General features: G+C 43.3%; 1 protein-coding gene across 20 annotated transcripts in view; it reads right to left on the reverse strand.

The window, feature by feature from the left end:
* Positions 1-20,219, reverse strand: part of PKHD1 (PKHD1 ciliary IPT domain containing fibrocystin/polyductin) — a 485,802-nt gene that overhangs the window by 317,158 nt on the left and 148,425 nt on the right. For 19 of the 20 annotated variants that reach the window (XM_082729339.1, XM_082729341.1, XM_082729340.1 and 16 more), the window contains one exon: positions 8,475-8,687. The exons of the other annotated variant lie outside the window; for it this stretch is intronic. In XM_082729339.1, the coding sequence (XP_082585465.1) occupies positions 8,475-8,687 (213 nt within the window). The remainder of the gene's footprint in view (positions 1-8,474; positions 8,688-20,219) is intronic. 20 annotated transcript variants of the gene reach the window in all.

Genomic DNA, 20,219 nt, shown 5'->3' on the forward strand with positions numbered 1-20,219 from the left:
ATTCTCAGAAATGGGAGTGAGTCATCAGCCTGGGTAAACAGGCCATCGTCTTTTCCTCTCCTTCCCATGGAGGGAAGTCTGAAGGTCCTCTCTCCACTTAAAGAAAGAAAAAACAGTGTGGAGATTCCTCAAGAAATTAAAAATAGAACTTCCCTATGACCCTGCAATTGCACTCCTGGGTATTTACCCCAACGATACAGATGTAGTGAAAAGAAGGGCCATCTGTACCCCAGTGTTTATAGCAGCAATGGCCACGGTTGCCAAACTGTGGAAAGAACCAAGATGCCCTTCAACGGGCGAATGGATAAGGAAGATGTGGTCCATATACACTATGGAGTATTTGCCTCCATAAGAAAGGATGAATACCCAACTTTTGTAGCAACATGGACCAGACAGGAAGAGATTATGCTGAGTGAAATAAGTCAAGCAGAGAGAGTCAATTATCATATGGTTTCACTTAGTTGTGGAGTATAACAAATGGCATGGAGGACATGGGGAGTTAGAGAGGAGAAGGGAGTTGGGGGAAGTTGGAGAGGGAGGTGAACCATGAGAGACTATGGACTCTGAAAAACAATCTGAGGGGTTTGAATTGATGGGTGGGTGGGAGGTTGCGGTACCAGGTGGTGGGTATTATAGAGGGTACGTATTGCATGGAGCACTGGGTGTGGTGAAAAAATATTTAATACTGTTATGCTGAAAATAAATAAAAAATAAATTTAAAAAGAAAGAAAGAAAGAAAGAAAGGCTTCAGAAGTACCAGGCATAGGGCTACCAGCAAAAATAGGAGACTGGCTTCTTTTCCCCAGGTCAGATGTCTACACATGCAGCATATTTGTGGGGCTGCCCATGCCTATTGAATAGGAGAAAGATAATTTGAAAAGATAGCTGAGCAGGAAAAGGGGTGGTAAGTAGAACACCTTTGGTGTGCAGACTGTTAACTTTCTTCTTGAGCCAGTATTCTGGTACTTTACCCAAAATGGGCCCTAAGGCGGTATCTAAGGGCACTGCAAATCCAAGGCAGGGGGCGGGCAGCTCTATGCTAGAAAACAGTGGGTAGGTCTCCTACAAGGCTCCAAAGATCTTATATAGAAATCTTTGGAAAAAGAATCAACAGTCACCCAGTAATATCCTGAGAGGCAGCCACACCTCGAGGAGGATACAAGCACACACTTCAAGAAAGCCTTCAGTGAGCCTTCTTGCCTCACCTCTTCTATCTGTTCCAGCACCAATAATATATGAGTAAAAAGGATGGATGGAAAAGCAAAGGAGCAAGCCAAACCCCTGCCCCTCCAAATGCTCCAGTCCAGGGGCTCGAGAAAAAGAAAGGAGTATTAAATGAGAAGGAGACTTAAGTTTTAAAGTGGTAAGTTGATGGGGGTTCCTGGGTGGCTCAGTTGGTTAAGCATCTGCCTTTGGCTCAGGTCATGATCTCAGGATCCTGGGATCAAGTCCCACAATGGGCTCTCTACTCAGGGGGAACCTGTTTTACCCTCTCATTCTCCATCATTCTTTCTCTCTCTCAAATAAATAAATAAATAAATAAATAAATAGAATCTTTTTTTAAAAAATGAAGTGGATGAGTTGGAACTGGCCTTTTTTAGTATGTTAAATCAACTGGAAAGCTATGGTGCCCAAGGTGGTATTGTTAAAGGAAAGGGAAAAAAGACCCATCAGAATATGGATGAAGATAGCAATTTAGAGGAAAATAAAATCTGTTCTGAGTCATATTTCTGTCTAGAAGGTTCAGGTCTCTCAAACATCCCTAAAAAGTCACTTGCTCCATTTGCAAAGACCAATGGCCAATTTATACACCACACCAGCTCCAGATTCCCACAAGATCTCAGGTAACAGTTTGTGGTTAAAAAGTGATAGGGAAAAACACAGAAACTCTTCAATATTGAGAAAATCCAAAATCCTTGAAAAGGAGGAAGGAAAACTATAGCATTTATACTAGTACCACCTTATCTGTAAGGGTTACATTCCAAGACCACCAGCGGATGCCTGAAACCACAGATACTTCCCAATACTATGTATCCTATTCTTTTCCTGTTCATCTATACCTATGATAAAGTTTAATTTATATATTAGGCACAATAAGAGACTAATAATAATAACTAATAATAAAATAGAATAATCATAATAATACGCTGCAATAAAAGTTATGTGAATGTGGTCCCTCTCTCTCAAAATACCTTATTGTACTGTACTCACCCTTTTCTCCTTCTTGTGATGATGTGAGAGGATAACATGCTTATGTGATAAGATGAAGTGAGGTGAATGGCTCATAGGCCTTGTGACATGGCATTAGGCTACTCTTGGCCTTTTGAGGCTCAATCAGAAGTGGATCATCTGCTTCCAGAGCTCTTTTCTTTGGACAACCAGAGTCCACATGAAACCAGAAAACACAGTGGCCACACAGATGTAGCCAGTGAGGAACAGGAGCCAGTGAAGCCAATACATGCACAGAGATGCAGACATGAGACACTATGAGTTGAGTCCTGACAGGATGGGGCCTGGAGGCAGTCATCCTCAAGGCCCATGGTCTTCCTGTCCACCTTGAGCTTGACCAAAAACTCATAAATCCTGTGTTCTAAGTTTGTTTGCCCTGGGTGTCTGCCCCTGAAAACCAAGCATTTCCAGGGGAGTAAAGCTACACACAGAAATGCCATGCCACTGCAATGGTTTATAGTCCAGCCCAAAGGAATGAGAGACAAAAATGGAGAGACTCATAGTCTAGAAGAACTAGGTAAGAGGTGGGAGCAAGAAGGGATGTGATGGATGTAAAGGAGACCGAACTGGACGTGGCTGGTCAAGTGACAAAAGAGCAGAGATCTGACAACCTATTGGTGGAGGAACAGTTCTAAGACAAAACAGGCTCTGGAAAGTTACATCCCACAACAAAGAGCACATGGTAGGAAAAGTCTCCAAGCTCTATCCATCCTGGGGAAAGAAGGGATCAGATGGAGAGGCGCCCTGAACTCCTCAAAAGGATCTACACACCACAGTTAAAAGGATGAGCTAGTAGAGTTGCTTTTAATCACTCTTTGGGCAATGGAACTCTTTCTTCCAAGGAAATATCATGCAAATAGATAGGCAATGGATTACTTGAGCAATTTAAACCTTTATTGCTTGGCCCCCAAACACTTCATTGTCTTAGGAACCCCTGAAGTTCCTCCAGGAAACATCTGGATTTTGTGGAGCAGAGGGTGAAAGCCAGAAACACGGTCCCATAGCGTGGGTGTACTCTGTGCACCCGGAACCGTGCTTCAAGACAGCCCGATGCCCTTTAGCAACTCAAACAGTGCCCGTGACACCATACTTATAAAAAGCATGGAATTTAAATAAAGATACTCGGTACTTTTAGAAGGAAAACAAACCATATCTAAACTCGCCTGTTTAGACTCATTTTTTTCCTTATTTGTTCCTACCAAATTCTTATATTCATAACAATCACACTAGTGTTTTCCTCAACCACACTCCCACGTACCAGCTTTGCTCAGAAACTTCCATGTATACTTAAAGCCAGTATCTTGTAATTTCTTGAGAAGGACAGAGACAGAAGTCCATTCAAGGCCATAAGACTGTTTTTTTCTCCTAAGAAACTGCCAGCCAAATTTCTCAGGGAGGAACTGGAAATGAAGTGAGAGACATTGATAAATTTCCCTGCTGAACAATCAATAAAACCCCCACCATCCTGTTCAGACTCCCACTGTGGAAGCAAGGGCCGTAATTACATTGTCAAAAATTCAAGTTGCTCAGGCTGACAGCAACCCCCTTAAAAAGTGACAAGTGATTGGCACTCGGTTTGGGGTAGTGAACCTGGATTGGCAGACAGAGTGGGGAAAGAAAAAGGCACTAGTGAAATTTCCTTATTGACCACGACCTGCCAGACCCCAGATGGCCACTCTGGAGGCATCCTGAGACCCCAGAGTCGCATTTAGAATCCCAGTGAGCCGCTGACAGGACCTCTGAGGCAATCTGAACCCCATCAGAGATTCTGAACAGAATAGCCCTGCCCCAATCCACTCCCAAACCCCAAGAAAGAGAAAGATGGCCTTGCATGTGTGTGAGAGTATTCCTACATTAAAAGAAAAACATCAAATGTGCTTTCAGCTCCATCATTCCTCATGACAGCTGAATAGCAAAGCCTGTTTGCTTAGCGATATGAGAGAAATTAGCTGGAGCAGAAGCGTTCCAGGGGGTAGCAATGAAGAAGGAGACGGGGGAAGAGAGGGTGGGAAAGCCATTGTCCCCACATGCAGACGACTTGTGTGATTCTCTGTGACCCAAGCTGGAGCTAAATTAGTACCCGTCAGTCAGTCCTGTCCCTCCTGGATGCACGGGATAAAATGCGTCCAAAAGGCCTCATAGCTGGGCAGTGCTCTGCTTCTGCCTATTCTGGGGCCCATGCAGACAGTTTCCAGAAGACTCTCTTGTAACCACACCCAGGAATGGTGGTTTTCCACTGCTGGGAAGCAGCAGCCACACCAGAGATTAAAATCAAAAGGTGTTCCTTGGGTGGTGGGAACAGAATAGAAGATGCCTGGGAATGTTGCTAAAACCTCTCTCTTGCTCTGATCAGAAGAGGTAGACAAGGAAATTAATATGGAGAAAAATCTCTAGGCAGGGCTAGCCTCATGCCAAATTTTGAGATAGAAGCCCCTCTTGCTCTCCCTGCTAAAAGAAAACATGAGATAATTGGCCCTGGGTCCTCAGTGCTCTGGGGCTGAGGGGGGATGGGGAGGGTGTTAAGATATAATAAAATGGCCATAACTAACTCTGCTTGAGTGTCAATGTGTGCCAAATACTTTGGAGTGGTTCTCAAGCAGTAAATCTACAAGGTGAGGACCATGTTTTCCAGTTCTGTGGAGCTTCATTTGCCCAAGGTCATAGGTGATCTGTGCCAGACCTGAGCAGAGTTCTGATTCCAAAACTATTAACCACTAAAAACAGCATTTCTCCGAGTAGTCAGTGAGCCACATGAATCAGATCACCCACTGAAATGCACGTTTCTAGGCCCATTCATAAGGCCCACCAAGTCAGACTGTGGGGGTGAGGCCTAGAAACCTGTATATTAAAAAAAATCTCCTAGAGAAGAGTTTTCTGTACACTAGGCGGTGAGTCTCACTCCATCATACCAGGAAGCCGAGTGAATGCTGGGTCATTAGGGACTCTGGGTGCAAAGCAGTGAATCAAGTGGCTCACTGTTTTGCATACTTGACAGCAAAAGAAAATGAGTTTTTCCCTAAAGCCCCAGTGTCACCAGACCCATGCCTGGCCCTGGGAAAAGGCCATTGAAATTACGTAATGATTTTAGCCATGCTATAGAGCACTGCCAGAGGGGAATCTCAGACCTCAGAGGTGTAGGAGACAGGGAGAAGGGACTCGGGAGCTCAGGCTGGCAGGGAGGAGGGGAATTCTCTGCCAGACACTGGGGGAAGGTTCAGAACCCTTGCTCAGTGACTGTGCTCTTTCCCATACAGTGTTTCCTTCAAATGAATGAGATGTGGCGGCATCATTTCAGAGAGGAGAATAGCTTGCTTTTGCAATTGTTCACTGTGCAAGCTCTGTGGCTGCCCAGAGATCCTAGCTACTCCCATGTTGGTAGCACTTTGGGGAAATGGGTAAACCCATTGGTGAGGACAACCTAATCCTGGGAATGCAGGAAACAAGATGAGGAGGAGGTGGAGGGAACAGGAGAAAGAGAAGGACGGGAGGGAGGGAGAGGATATCCAGTAACATCCAATACCCAATATCCAGTATCCAATATCAGTAACATCCCAGGGCTGAAGCTGTAACACTGATTTGTAACTTTCACAATTCTCCAACCACATCTGAAACATCTCCTTTGCTTTGGCTGGCCTGCACTGATTGATTATGAGCAATGGCACTAAGGATTTCTTAACTTGACAATTGTTTTTTTTTTTTTTTAAAGATTTTATTTATTTATTTGACAGACAGAGATCACAAGTAGGCAGAGAGGCAGGCAGAGAGAGAGAGAGAGAGGGAAGCAGGCTCCCTGCGGAGCAGAGAGCCTGATGCGGGGCTTGATCCCAGGACCCTGAGATCATGACCCGAGCTGAAGGCAGCAGCCCAAACCACTGAGCCACCCAGGCGCCCCACTTGACAATTGTTTTAACACAAACGCTTAGGAGCACAGGATCCTTTGAAAAGGCAGGCACATAAAGGTTTATTTATGAGCTGTTTTGATGACCCTTCCAGATAGAATGTGAACATGAGTAGAGTTGGAATGAAAGAAGCGGGGTAGAATAATTAGGTGTCTTCACCCTCTTTCATGAGTACGTCCATTTCTAGCAAGAGCTGAACATTTGCCTTGTATAGGACAGTGACCATCAATCCAGAGGACCACTGTTAAGCATTTTGACGGTCTATAGCAAAAATTGACCTGTGCCCTCTTGTTCTCCAGCTGGGTTTCTTCAGTGGTAAAGAGCAGCACATTGGGTTAGAAGCCTAAGTGGCTGCTGGACCACAGCAAACATCTGAAGACAGTTGATGCGCAATAGATAGAAACCCTCATGGATGCTGAACAACAACATCAATGTAAGTTCTTGCTGATAAAGAGAGGAGGAAAGAGTCCTCCGTAAAGCAGAACATAAGAATCAATACTGTAGGCATTTTGCATTTCTGTCCAGATAGTTACGGGTTTTTTTTAAGCCTTACAAAATATATCCCCCATATGTAGCAGTCTGGCTGGCCAAAGTCAACACTTTATAAATGCCTGATGAAAAGATTTCATTTCCTCTCATAGGAAGCCAAAAGAGGCAAAAGACTGCATTTTAGTGAACTATGATTGAGGCCCACAGACTAACTAACCTCCCTCCCCCTTATCCGTGGTTTTGCTTTCTATGGCTTTAGTTACCCATGGGCAACTCTAGTCTGAAAACAGATGATCCCCCTTCTGACCTGGTCAGAAGGTCACTAATAACCTAACACTACGTCACAGTGCCTACTTCCTCCCACTGTGGAGGCATGTTATCATCTCGTGATCACAAGAAGGGTGAGTACAGAATGAGAAGATCTTTCAAGAGACCACATTCACATAACTTCTACCACCTTGTATCATTACAGTTGTTTTATTTTATTATTGTTGTTGTTAATCTTTTATGGTGTGTAATTCACAAATCAAACTTTATCATAGGTGTGTAGTTATAGGAGAAAACAGAGTGTGTATATGTGTAGTTGGTACTATCCACAGTTCCAGCATCCACTGGAGGTTTTAGAACGTGCCCCCCACAGATAAGGGAGAACTACTGTGTAATACACAGAGCCTTAACAGAGCAAAATGGTAGACCCCTCAGCATAGCTCTATGACCAATTTATGTTGTCATGCCAATATAGAAATGCCAATGTCGATGATATCAAGTTTTTTGGAGACTGGGCCACCATCTGGAGCCAACATTTTGACTTCCCTTTGGCTCATGCTATGTAACTGAAAGTATATAAGTATCCACTGAAAGACATTTGAAGCTCATCATTTTATACTTACACATTTTCCAGTTGATACTGAGGATTCTCCTGGTACACTTAGTAATATCCTGAATCTCCAGGAAAATAAAAATGTCCATTTTTGTAAAGTGGGACTAAGTGATCAGAAGATGATAAAATGGCAACAGAAACACATGTAGCCTAATTCCTGTTTTCTTTTCTTTTCTTTTCTTTCCTTTCTTTTCTTTTCTTTCCCAGAAATCCATAAGAACCCAACCCCCCAGTGACAGGATTCTAAGTAGAACTTTAACCAAATCCTGCTCCCAGGAAGGGAAGACAGCCATGACACAACAAAATAAAATCATATCTATTTGATTTGTGATGCTGCCAATGTAAATGGCCCATCAGTCAGTTTGCACTATGCTATGCTGCTGTTAACAAACACCGATCCCAGTGGTTTCAGTAGACAAAGATCACTCCCCATTCACTTTCAGGATTGCAGCAGGTGGGCTGCAGCTCCACCCCGCCTGTCCTCATTCAGGTACCCAAGCTGAAGAATATAGCTGTCCCCCTACATGGGACAGGCTATTCTCCAGCAGAAGGAATGGGACAAATGGCCAAAGCAGTGTAACAGCTCCTAAGACTTCTACTTGGCCATGCAGTCATCATTACTGCTCACATTCCTTGACAGAAGCAAGTCCATGGCTAAGTCCCATCTCCCAGTGGGACAGAGAAGTATGGCCCACCCCATGGGAGGCACTGAAAGTCACCTTGCACTTGGTGGAGGCATATAATCCTCTTACAGGAAGGGGAGTACATAATTGGGAACCAAATATACTCTGTCTGCCACAGGAACCATAACAACTAATATTTCTTATTTAAGGAAATAGTGCCCATGCTGTAATTAACTTTGTTGTCTCAGCAACGAACAGCCAAAGATTCTTAAGGGGTTTTACCATTTGCCTATCACTGTCACATTATCTAGATACCATTCTACCTCATCTCTTCTGGTGAACTGTGTCACTCACCATGCAGGGAAAGAGTTCCATTCCTCACCGCCAGGAACTTGACACCATATGGAAAGAAGGGAGTAGAGTGGGAACTCCCGTAGAGTTTGATTTCAGCTTTGCCTTGGAAGGGCTTATCCTCGGATCCAATCCAGAGCTCTCCACCATCGGAAATGAGGATGGAGTGTGCCCTAAGCTCAATGGGTCCTGGATCCATGAAAATCAGCTTGCCTCCTAATGACCAAAGAGAAGATTGTCAATCCTTAGAAGAATAAGGTTCACCTCCTTTTGACAGTTCCAATGTCTGAGGAAATCCTCTGCATTTATATACTTTTGCAGCAATTTAGACTTATTTTGTCTCCCCCTCTCTTCTAGAAGCTCAGTAGAACATGGATTGGACCCCCAAAGGTAGAAGCACTAAACTAATCCAGTTTAGGTTAGCTATCACTATTCATTGCATTTTTATTTATGTTCTTTTTAATGGCAATATTCTAAATGCCCAGTAATTTAAGACTGGTGAAATAAGGGTTGAGAGGGTCACCATTTTAGCCATTGACAGCAGAAAAAAGCAGCACATAAAATTAAGTTTAGAAACACTAAGAAACATGTGAATGAGAAATAGGAATAGAAGAAAATATGCCAAAATTATAAGACTGATGGTAATGGTAAAAGGAAATGTAATTAGGACTACCAGCATGGCATCCACAGCACTTTAGCTGGCCAGTGTCCATTTTGCTTTACTTCTGATAAGAAACCCAAAGTTCCTTAAGAAATTGCTCTGTGCCACTGAATACAGTTGAGTGGGACTTTCAATCATCATATCCCATCCTACCATAGCCAAGCCAGACTAATACCCAGGCTTTATATGGAAATTTGGAACAGGAGGGAACAGAACACTGAAAATGTTTAGTGGCATCTAAATGAGCCTGAGAAGAGCTTCTGTTTCTGAGGGCCACTGCCACCCCCCACAAAGCTCCTTCAGAATGCCCTGATCATTATCACTTCTAGACCTGATTTTCCAGACTTTTCCTTCAATTATGTAAGTGACCCAACATAATCTCAATAAATTTCCTTTTGTAAAAGAAAGTCGGTTTCTGGGATGCCTAGGTGGCTCAGTGGGTTAAAGCCTCTGCCTTCGGCTCAGGTCATGGTCCCAGGGTCCTGGGATCAAGCTCCACATCGGGCTCTCTGCTTGGCAGGGAGCCTGCCTCTCCCTCTCTCTCTCTCTCTGCCAAATAAATAAATAAATAAGGTTAAAAATAAAAATAAAAAATCTAAAAAAGAAAGTCGGCTTCTGTTATTTGTAATCAAATAATCTTAACTGCTACAAATGTTTTCTCTAATATCCAAATTTTCTGTAACATAGGAATATTATTTTATAATAAAATTATATTGTGAGAATAAATACTTAAGATATTAAAACATACTTTCACCTTTATAATACTTCTCTTTCAAAGGATTTAGAACAGTTGCATTCCATGCAGAATTTTCTCTGTAATGCCAACATTATTAAAGCAGCCCATGTAAACAACCACATTCACCTGCATAAATTCCTAAATCTACCTCCCTCCACATGTGGTTTGCAAAAGTACTGGATAGGACTCTTCTAGCCTATAACAAAGTGGTTAGACTTGTGACTTCATACTGGAAAAGTCAGGGGTCCTCTTTTCTAAACCCTATGACAACGTCTCATCCCAGTCAGAATAGTCAATGTCCTGATGCTGGGCCCAAAAATGCCCTTCATGATTCACCACCCACCCACCTCCAAGTCCACTGCAACATTATCTTGTAAGCCTCATGCCTTCCCTCACATGCCCTGCACATACTGGTCCCCTTGTCAGTTCTCCAACAGGCCTCAGTTGCTCCCTTACCTGCAGTGTTCTTCTGTCTAGCATCCCTGTGACTCCCTCTTTGCTGTTTCCAATCAAATCTTGACTTCTCACTGAGGGTCTCCCTCTCTGGTCTATATAAAATAACATGCTCTAGCCCCTTACCCAAAGACGTTTTTCTTCATAACACTTACCATGAGGCATATTATTTATTTACATGCTTATTATCTGCCCACCTGCCACTAGAAGGCATGCTTCGTGAGGGCCCCTCTCCATTTTGTTCACCTTTGTGTTGCCAGGGTCTAGAACAGTGACTGATATAGGTGGTTTGCACTCACTATGTAGTTGTGGAGTAAATAAGCAAATGATTATATCATTTTAGAAGAGAACCTGTTTTAAGTATCTGAATTTCCTTTATGGACACACAAATACATACACACACCCTCTCATTTTCTCAGAGAGGATGTTGTTATTGCATGTAATCTATAAATCCATACATGTCTCAATGAGCCAAAGGTAGGCAAAGGATGTGAAGAGGCAACATGTCAGAAAAGAAATGGCTCAAAAGGCAGATCCTTCTGTCGTAAGGAGGGTCTCAGTGAGTGAGCGACAGTGAAGGTCAAGACTCTTCAATTGCTAAATTTAGTCCTCCATCCAGTGTTCCAAGTTTCAAGTCAAATTGTTGTTCTCCAGAAATCACAACTGGAAAGTCTCAAACATGTACTGGAGGAATGAGGAGGACCTAAGAAAAAGGCTATTTTTGTTTATCTCCATCTTAGTGCAAACATAGTGACCCATACACATTTGACCCCATAGTCATGTGTGGAGGCCACCTCGTCCTTGACCTTCAGCTCCAGCACTGCTCTTTGACTCTCCTCAGCTGCCTTCATGGAGCCTTCGAGTCTTGCCTCCTAAACCCAAGCTGCACACCATCAGCAACAAGCCTGGGATGTTGACATGGATTCAACCATTGAAATTGTTCTCTCCTTGCAGCCACAGTTTAGAACAGTGTACCCCACATGGTATCCAGTTTATCCCTCAGTAAAATGTACATGGTAATAGATCTTCCCTCAAAGGGCTATGATGAGATTTCTTGAAGTGATACTTGTAGATCCCAGGTCACGGGTCTGACACCTGTTAGACACTTCATGCAGTGCTGGCGGTGGCTGCTGTCACCCTCATCATCTGCACGCCCCCCCACACTGTTGACATTACTACTCATTTACAGAGTTACTCCATCACGCAAACACTACTGGACCACCTCCTTCCAACAACTCGCCATCGGCAGGCCCACCTTTCCTTCTGAAACATGACACAGCAATCACACGCTCACGGAAACTATAGGAGAGGCAAGAACTCTCCTGTGATCTATAGTCTTGGTGCTGGAGCAGCAGCCCATGGCTTCCAGACTTCCAAAGGACCTACTGGCGATCTTGATTTTAATTTTCCCTTCCACTGATGTTCCAATGACAAGAGTAATCATTAGAAATGCAATAATAATCCTTAATCCTGCTCTGAATGAAACGGAAAAAATGTGACCTGTTTCCTAAAACTTTTCACTCCCAGCCACGTGTCATTAAGGTTCCAACTAATTCTCTTCAACTGGAGGACCATGGACTTGCATAGCATGCGCCCTCCATTACAAACAGGCAGGAAATCCGAACTGACCTTGATGACAAAGCGTTAGAAGCAGAGGGCAGACTATTGGCCTCTGAAGGACTCTCCGTAAGTCCCATAAAATTGGTGGCCCTCTGATAACCCATTTCCAAATATGTCCCACTCCATGCTGGGTATGGTCTGTTTTCTCATCATGTACATGCAAAACAGAACCATGTGTTCACTGAGACTCCTTCCAGCTCTAGAACACTGGACATCGACATCTTCCAGAATGTGCTCAGCCATGCCAATACTGATAGAAACATGAAGCTTGTGTTTTCCTGACACACCCATGCTGCAGTGGACTTTGAATTTCACTTGAGAAAAGCATCCCATACGCAGTCAGAAATCCAAATACTACTACAGGGAAAACAAAGCTGCTAACACTTACTGAGCACCCACCTTATGTCAAAATCTTTAGACATGTTGTCAGAAATGACCATCAAAACCAGCCTATGAGGTTGATATCATACTCCATATTTTGCAGACCAGAGAGCAGGCTGGGAGAGGAGGTCTGTCTCAGCCTAGAATAAGCCAAGCAAGCACTGGAGCCCGGGACCACCTGCCAAAAGAGCTCACACCCTATCCACTTCGGCAAACCCTCCCAGGTTACTTTTTTATTAATTAGAATGATCATGGTTACCTTTAAGGAAAAACACATGCTAGCCTAAGTTAAGTTTGCCGGTGGCTTATTTATATATTATTTATTTTCACTTTGTTAAGGCAGCTATACCTCGCCTCATTCCAAACAGGATTTGAGGCAGATTACAAGAGTTAGTGGGTGAATTTATAAACCTGGGCTCTGTTCCTTGTATCTAGCAAACTATTAAACACACTAAAACAAATTGGCAGAAATTTAAAAACGTCATTTACTGATGGGAACTAATAATGACGCTAATGAAGGGAGAAATCTCAGCCCAAAGAAAATGAATGATTTGTGTTGGCAAGAGTACTAAAAACAGGATTAATTAATTAATGTGATAACCATTATTCCCAGCTAAAAAGCCTCCCCTCCTTCCTTATCAGCAGCAAGGATAAGGAAATCTAGGTAAATTAAGAAGAGAGTTTGATGAGGAATTCAACTCTTTTTAATTGAAATAATTAAAAGCGATAACCAAAATGAAAGCTTCTTAGTGGAAAGGAATGTAAGGTTTACACTCAAGCTAGCTGTGTGCCGAGCCCCCAAGTGTTGTATCCTCACACTTTATTAGCTTTAAACAAATAGCCAGTGGGCTGCTGTGGAGCGTGGTGGCTTTGGATGGGAGGATAGAGGGAGGACTTTATTCCTTCACTTTATAAAGCTTGACCACATTTCTGAACGCTGAAATGAAGTGCAGGGCTGAAGGTGGCCTGTGACCATGACCCTTCAATGGCTTGTTCATGAAAGCCGAGTCTGTCCCACAAGTGACCTTGGGTAATTTTATAAAAATCAATCAACCATCATGATTGTTACTTCCCCTCTAAAATAAATAAATGAACACAACTTTTTTTTACATGTAATCACTTCTTTCCATTAAACATCCCTTTTATTTCTTTTAAAGGGAAGTCAAAGAGACTTTTAGCAGCTAGCTAATGTTTGCAAAGTACATCAAAATCTGCTTTGGGCTAACCCTACAATTAGCCATCCTCTGTAATAACCTCAAAATGATTTGTTGTATGTGTTTGGGGGGGAAAAAAAAGCCCCACTGTTCCAGCTATTTTCCCCCTCACAGTAAAAATTTAGAATCTAAATATTTTACTACCCAGTAAGTCTCTGAAAGAGCCACTCTACCTTCCATCCTCAGTTCTTTCCCTCCCTTTCCTTGAGGGAAAGGCCCAGCTGGACCTTTGCGCGGACAAGTCTATCAGACCTGGTCCTGGCAAGATCACGATGGCAACCACACCGCTGAATCCAAGGTCTGATGCTCTGTTCTCACCTGTCCTGAGTGGCCAGTACTCTCTGACATACTTGGTCATTCCTTCTTTCTTGAAACTCCTTCCCGTCCCTTGATGGTGCTGGTTTTCCTCCTTTCTACTCGCCCCTCAAGCCTTCCCTCCCAGCCTCCTCTACCTGATTCCTCAGGATTGTCCCAATAACTGGCACATCTCCACCCCTTTGCCTGTCATTCTATGAACTGTGCATTGGTTGTCTCACCTTGTCCTCCCGTTTTAAACACCATCCCAAGCAAATTGCTGGTGACTCCCAAATTTCTATCTCCAAAGCCCTCTTCTACCTCTGTCACTCAGACTCATATACCCAAGGACCACCCAACATCTCTATGTAGGTGTCTCACAGGCTCCTCAACTTGGCACTCCCAGAACATCCAATCCTCGCCTTGCCCCACAGGTCATCCCACAGTTCCTGCAGAGGTCACAAATGGCAACTCCGTTCTTCCAGGTGCTCAGCCTAAAAATCCTCAGGTCAACATTGCAATCACAGCCAATCTTCCAGGAAATTTTGTGCCTTCTTCCTTCAGACGATCTCCACAATCCAACCACTTCTCACCACTTCCACATCTCCCACTGGGAGTGGGAAACTTAAGTCATTCTCATCTCATCCTTGGATGACTGTAACAGCCTTTCAACTCAGGTCCCTGATGCTATCCCCACCTCCACCCCAGGGTTTACTCCACAACAGCACCCAGTGCAATTCTTTTTCTTTCCTTTTCTGTTAAACCTTCTTAGGCCACCTCTCTGCTCAGAGTGTCCAATGGCTCCCACCACACTCGGAGTCAAAGCCTATTAAACCCTACAGGGTTGGCCCTCTCTGACCCAATCACACTCTTCTCTCCCTAGGGCTCATAGTCCTCCTGCTGCACTCATCTTCCTGCTTCCCCTGCCTCACAGCCTTTGCCTCACCACGTGCAAATACCCCCAGCCACCACCAGGCTCCCTCTCCACCTTCCCTGCTGTATTGTTCCCCCTGCTGCTCTGGAAATCTCACAAAAATTATAACCTGCTCACTTGACTACTTCTTTATAGAAATAAATACTATGAGAGTGAGAATTTTGGTCCATTTCAATCACACCCATAGCCCCTGTGCCTAGAATAGTGCCTGACATATGGGGGACATGGCAAAAGGTCATTAGATACGGGTTGAATAAGGAAGAGTTGAAGTTATAGACATGAATAAGGTCTCCATGGAGAGGGCGTACAGAAGAGAGAGAAGAGAAACAAACTGTCAAATATTATTCCTTAAAAACTAGAATAACGGGACGCCTGGGTGGCTCAGTTGGTTAAGCAGCTGCCTTCGGCTCAGGTCATGATCCCAGCGTCCTGGGATCGAGTCCCACATCAGGCTCCTTGCTCCGCAGGGAGCCTGCTTCTCCCTCTGACTCTTCCTTCCACTCTGTCTGCCTGTGCTCGCTCTCACTCTCTCTGACAAATAAATAAAATTAAAAAAAAAAAAACTAGAATAACATGAGAAAAATAGCAGGATTCTTGGGTGTCATTCAAAGAATTGGGTGAATGAGAACATTTGCAAGGTCGTAGTTCTAGGAAGAACTTTAAGAAGTGTGAAGGTGGTGGATGAAGATGTCATTATGTCATTTTTAGGAGGTTCAGAGGAGAAGGTGTGCAGAGCAAGAATCCACTTGTTTAGGTGAATCTGCGGCAGGTGATAAAATGAACCCAGGGAGAGTAACTCCAGGGTTAAGCAGAGGGAAAGCCAGAAGTGAGCAGAGGTAAGATCCAGGCAGGCAGATTACTAGTTAACTAGCTCAATCCATAACCCAAACTAGATCACTCACTGCTCAAAGCCTGAACTGCCTAAATTTGTATATGTAAATTATCCAGCTTACTTATCCATGATGATTAATCCCCGCTCAGGTTTTTGTATCAACCACAAATAAATCCTTAAAATGTTTTGCAGCCTGTTTCTGGTTACCTTTCCAGTTGTTAGGCAATCAAATAGATAGGGAGGCTTGCGGAATTTTCTGTCCCTGGAGAATGAGAGATGACTATCCATTCAGGATGGACAGATACCCCCTCTGCCAAGGTGACAAGGGCTGGCCGAGGGATCTGGGCACATTGCCGCACCCTCCTGCACCACATTGTTGTGGATGTGGGTGGCAGGAGAAGGTGAGGAAGAGGGGGAAAAGGTAGTAATGGGGGAAGGCAGCCACAGCCCGAAGCCTGCATGGTTGGGGATGCACACAGCTTCCTTTGTTGGCAAGATCCGGATTAGGCTTGTGCCTGATCCACTGGAGCAGAGCCTGGAAGCCTTCGAGGTGGGCTTGTCCCCGGCCAGAAAGGCGGAAAATCAATTTGGCTGGCAAACGAGAGCCCCCAAGAGCTCAGTGCACGCTCCATAATCCTATCCACTAGCAGCTCAGGAAATAGATGCCTGAGCCCTCACATATTCATGGGAGATGTGAGGCATAAATCAGGCTTTAAGGATTGGGGGCAAAGGGAATGGACTCTCTGGCTGGCTACTAATTAATCAAGCACAGAACACCTAAACCTAGCAACCTGGGAGCCAGCCATACACACCGGCATTGGCTGCTGCTGCTGCTTTTCCTGATTTTTTTTCCTTTTCAATTAAAATAGATATCAAATGAAATTTCCCCCCTTAGCTGATGCTGCTTATGCATCCCCCTGTTCTTCCTTTAATTAAAAAACATGCTTATTGCAATACTTGCCAGAATCACTTTAACGGTATTTTAATTGTAATGTCTCTGCCTGATTAAAAAAAGAAAATATGAACTAGAAAGTGTGGGCAAGAAAGGTTCTCGGGCTGCGGGAAAAGAATCACCCACCTCCCCGAAATGGATGCTGCTTACAAATTCCTTAATTAGCCTGGTACCCCCATCAAATGGACAACGTAGACAGGGAAAAATATATCTAAAATAAAATCACCAAGTCAGAGCCACAAACAATAGCAGTTGGGGAAAATCATTTTCAGCAGCTCTGATTTTCCTGGCAGGACAGAGAACTACATCTAACAAAACAAAACAAACAACAACAAATAAACCCGCTGTGCTCCGGACTGGCCCATGCAATGTGCCCAGCCAAGTTTCCATTGCTCTTTGCAAAGGGTCACATAGCCTTTGGGAAAAAAGTAGCAGGTCTAGGTTAATTGGCTTCCGGTCCTGACAATTCTATGTGGCTCCCTCTATTGTTTTAGGCGCGCAGTTCTCAAACTTGAGCGTGCATCTCAGTCCCCTGGAGGTCTTAAAACACAGACTGGCGGGGCTCCACCCCAAAGCAGGTCTGCTGTGGGGCCCCAAGATTTGCATTTCTCACAAGGTCCCAGGTGATGCTGCTGATCAAGGACCACACTTTGAGAACTGCTACTCTAGGTCAATGGAGCAACTGATCTAGGTGTCCATAGCCTTGTGCTGTCTGCTCTCTTCCAAAATAGGTGGGGAAATACAAGATAGGATTGCAGAGTAACTCACTTCGCCATCCAACCAATATGTGCCGTTACTTCCCAGCCTTTCAGCCAGGTGTTGAAAGAAAAAAAAAAATGTGAAAAATACAGGCTCTACTGCCACAAGGTCAAGGTGAAGTTTAAATCGCTCCAGGTGAATAAAAATACCTTCGTTTTAGTGCATTGGCCAACTGTACAGCCAATGGAGAAAGGTGATAAAGATTGTGAGTCAGCGTTCACTTTTTCTGTGACACATGAAACTCATTAAATTAATTTTATAAATTGATTAACTCTATATTAATTATAACATTTAAACCTATTTGTGGAAAACTATATAAAAAATATTTAAAGGAACTGAAACACAGATACCAAAAATGCCTTTGTCATTATAGCTACTATTATGAATTGTTACTTAACTAAATCTTGGTTCCTTTGTTTTTTTAAGATTTTATTTATTTATTTGACAGAGAGAATAAGCAGGGGGAGTGGCAAGCAGAGGGAGAAGCAGGCTCCCCACTGAGCAGGGAGCCTGATGTGGGACTCAATCCCAGGACCCTAGGATCCTGACCTGAGCCGAAGGCAGACACTTAATGACTGAGCCATCCAGGCAACCAGCTTGGTTCCTTTCCCTCTCCAAAAAAATCATCCCATCTTTTTACCAACACAGGTTCTGGCATTTAAGGATACAGGCCCTTGGCTGGTCCATGAGTTTCTAAAACGTCGCTTAAGACTTCAGAACAAAAGCTATTTACAAAGAGAAACAGAAAAGACCAGGAAAAAAAAAAAAGAAAAAGAAAAAAACACACAAAACAAACCAACAAAAAAAAAAAAAACCTACCTTTTCTTCAAAGTCTGTTCCAGGCAGGTAAAAATCTCCCTCACTACCAAGTTACTCATTCATTCAAATAATCTTCTCCCTCCTACCAAAGTTCAAATAAGCACCCATCCAATCACATTTTTGAATATCCCTCCAATTTGATACATTTCTCTAAGCAATTAGAAAGGTTCCAAATATAATTGTTCTCTGAATATTGTAAACATAAATTGGCTGTAGCATACTAACTTCACGAGGAAAAGGTCACAGTTGTTTCCTCATTGGATTTGTTTATTTAAAAAGTGAGAACACCTCCTACCTTTTCCTGACCTGCAGGAATATTACAGTACATGAGAAATACAAGTGACAAAGGGCTTGGTCTCTGATATGTTTTTATATGCATAAGAATCCCGGATACATAAACATCCCAGAGTTCTAGTTCTGTTTTCCATCTGGATAAATAGGATATGGAAATCATTAATCAACAAGTGAGATAAAGAGGTAAGGAGAGACCAAAAAACCCTGAAGGACCCCATAAGCCATATTAAGTAGTTTAGGCTTGATCTCAAAAGCTAACAGAAAGCCAGTAAAGGGTTTTAAGTAAGGAAGTTTAAAATATTTATTTTTCATTACTGAAAATATTATAGCTTCTGTGCTAGGAAAGGACTGGTCCCTTTCAGTAGCATTTTTCATGTTACAACATTCAAGTTGTCAAAACACAAAACTGTAAATTGTTTAATATCTATCTATCTGTCTGTCTGCCCATGTATGGAAAGCATGTCCTTTCTCATAGCAATGGCTTATCTTTCATTTAAGGCTAATCAAGTGTGTCTGGGACTGTTCTCTGGAGGTAAATAATGTAAGTCATTGTCTGATTGGGAAAAATAAGGGGTTTCAGAGCCAAGTGTCCCCCACAGTAAAAAGCCTTTGTCTCTGATCTCCTGATACACAAATAGTAAATGAAATTGGTCACTGTCTGGGCTAATCCACTAACATTTAAGAATACCAGGAAGGACTCTGATGATAGAAAAATCCACAACTAACATTAATCTGCTTCTTTAGGTCAGAAATTCATTCATTCGTTAGCTCTTTCAACAATTATTGAATACCTACCGTGTGCCTGAAGATATAATGGTCCCGTAATACAAACGTGAGCAAACACGGACCTGGTTCCTGCTTTCTTGAGCTTAGAGCCTTATGCTGCACCTTCTCCAAAGGTAGAAGGAATTAAAAACACAGCCCTCCTACCATACTTAAATATGTAATCCCCAGGAAAAGACACCACACAGAGACACACGGGGTCAAGGAAGTTAAGGGTGGATTTCAAAAAAAGTACGGTTATTTCTCTCTGATGCTGACTTCTTCATCAGGCTTCCTCTTCTGCCTACTGCAAAGCCCAGCACATTCTGGAGCACCATGCTTGAAATTATGAGGAAGAAAGTACATTTAAGCCCTTCACTGCACTTCGTTCCTACAAAGGGGAGAGAGGCACCGTCATTTGTATTTTCCATCTTGATTTGAGGTCCGGTGGCTTACTGAAAGCTAAAGGAGAATCTGGGACTGCCTTGAATTTCAACTCAGGCCCCCAGTTTCCTGACCACAATATATTAAGCCCACCTTGCTGCAGAGTCTACACCTCCTGATCTCCCCTCCTGCCCTGAAGGGTCGCTATGGCTCAGCTGGAAGAGGAGATAACTCAGTGGATTTCCTTTTCCAACCAACTTCCAGATAAATTACTTTAAACTGACCAATTTGTAACAAATGGGACCTACCCCCCAAACTCCCTCACGCTGACCAAAATACTATATAGTTGAGAAAGTAGTAATAATGCAGAGTATTTCATTTTTAGCACAACTCCAGCCTGCCCGCAGATATAGATTTCTTTTAAATCCATGCTGACATCTGTGAAGTGGAAATTATAGGCAGAGGGTAATCTGCCCAATGACTCCCACAGACCTGATGCCCAGAGAAACCACAAGTCATGTCCCAGGGAAGTTGTGCTTCGTGGCATTCCCAGATCATGGGACCGCAAAGAATTATCTAAAGCATACACCTCTGCAAATGAGTCCGACTCCCTACTAACTAGTAGGAACCAACTGGAATATCCCTGGGGTTAA

Source organism: Mustela nivalis, assembly GCF_964662115.1.
Source record: "Mustela nivalis genome assembly, chromosome: 5".
NCBI classification, from domain to species: Eukaryota; Metazoa; Chordata; class Mammalia; order Carnivora; family Mustelidae; genus Mustela; species Mustela nivalis.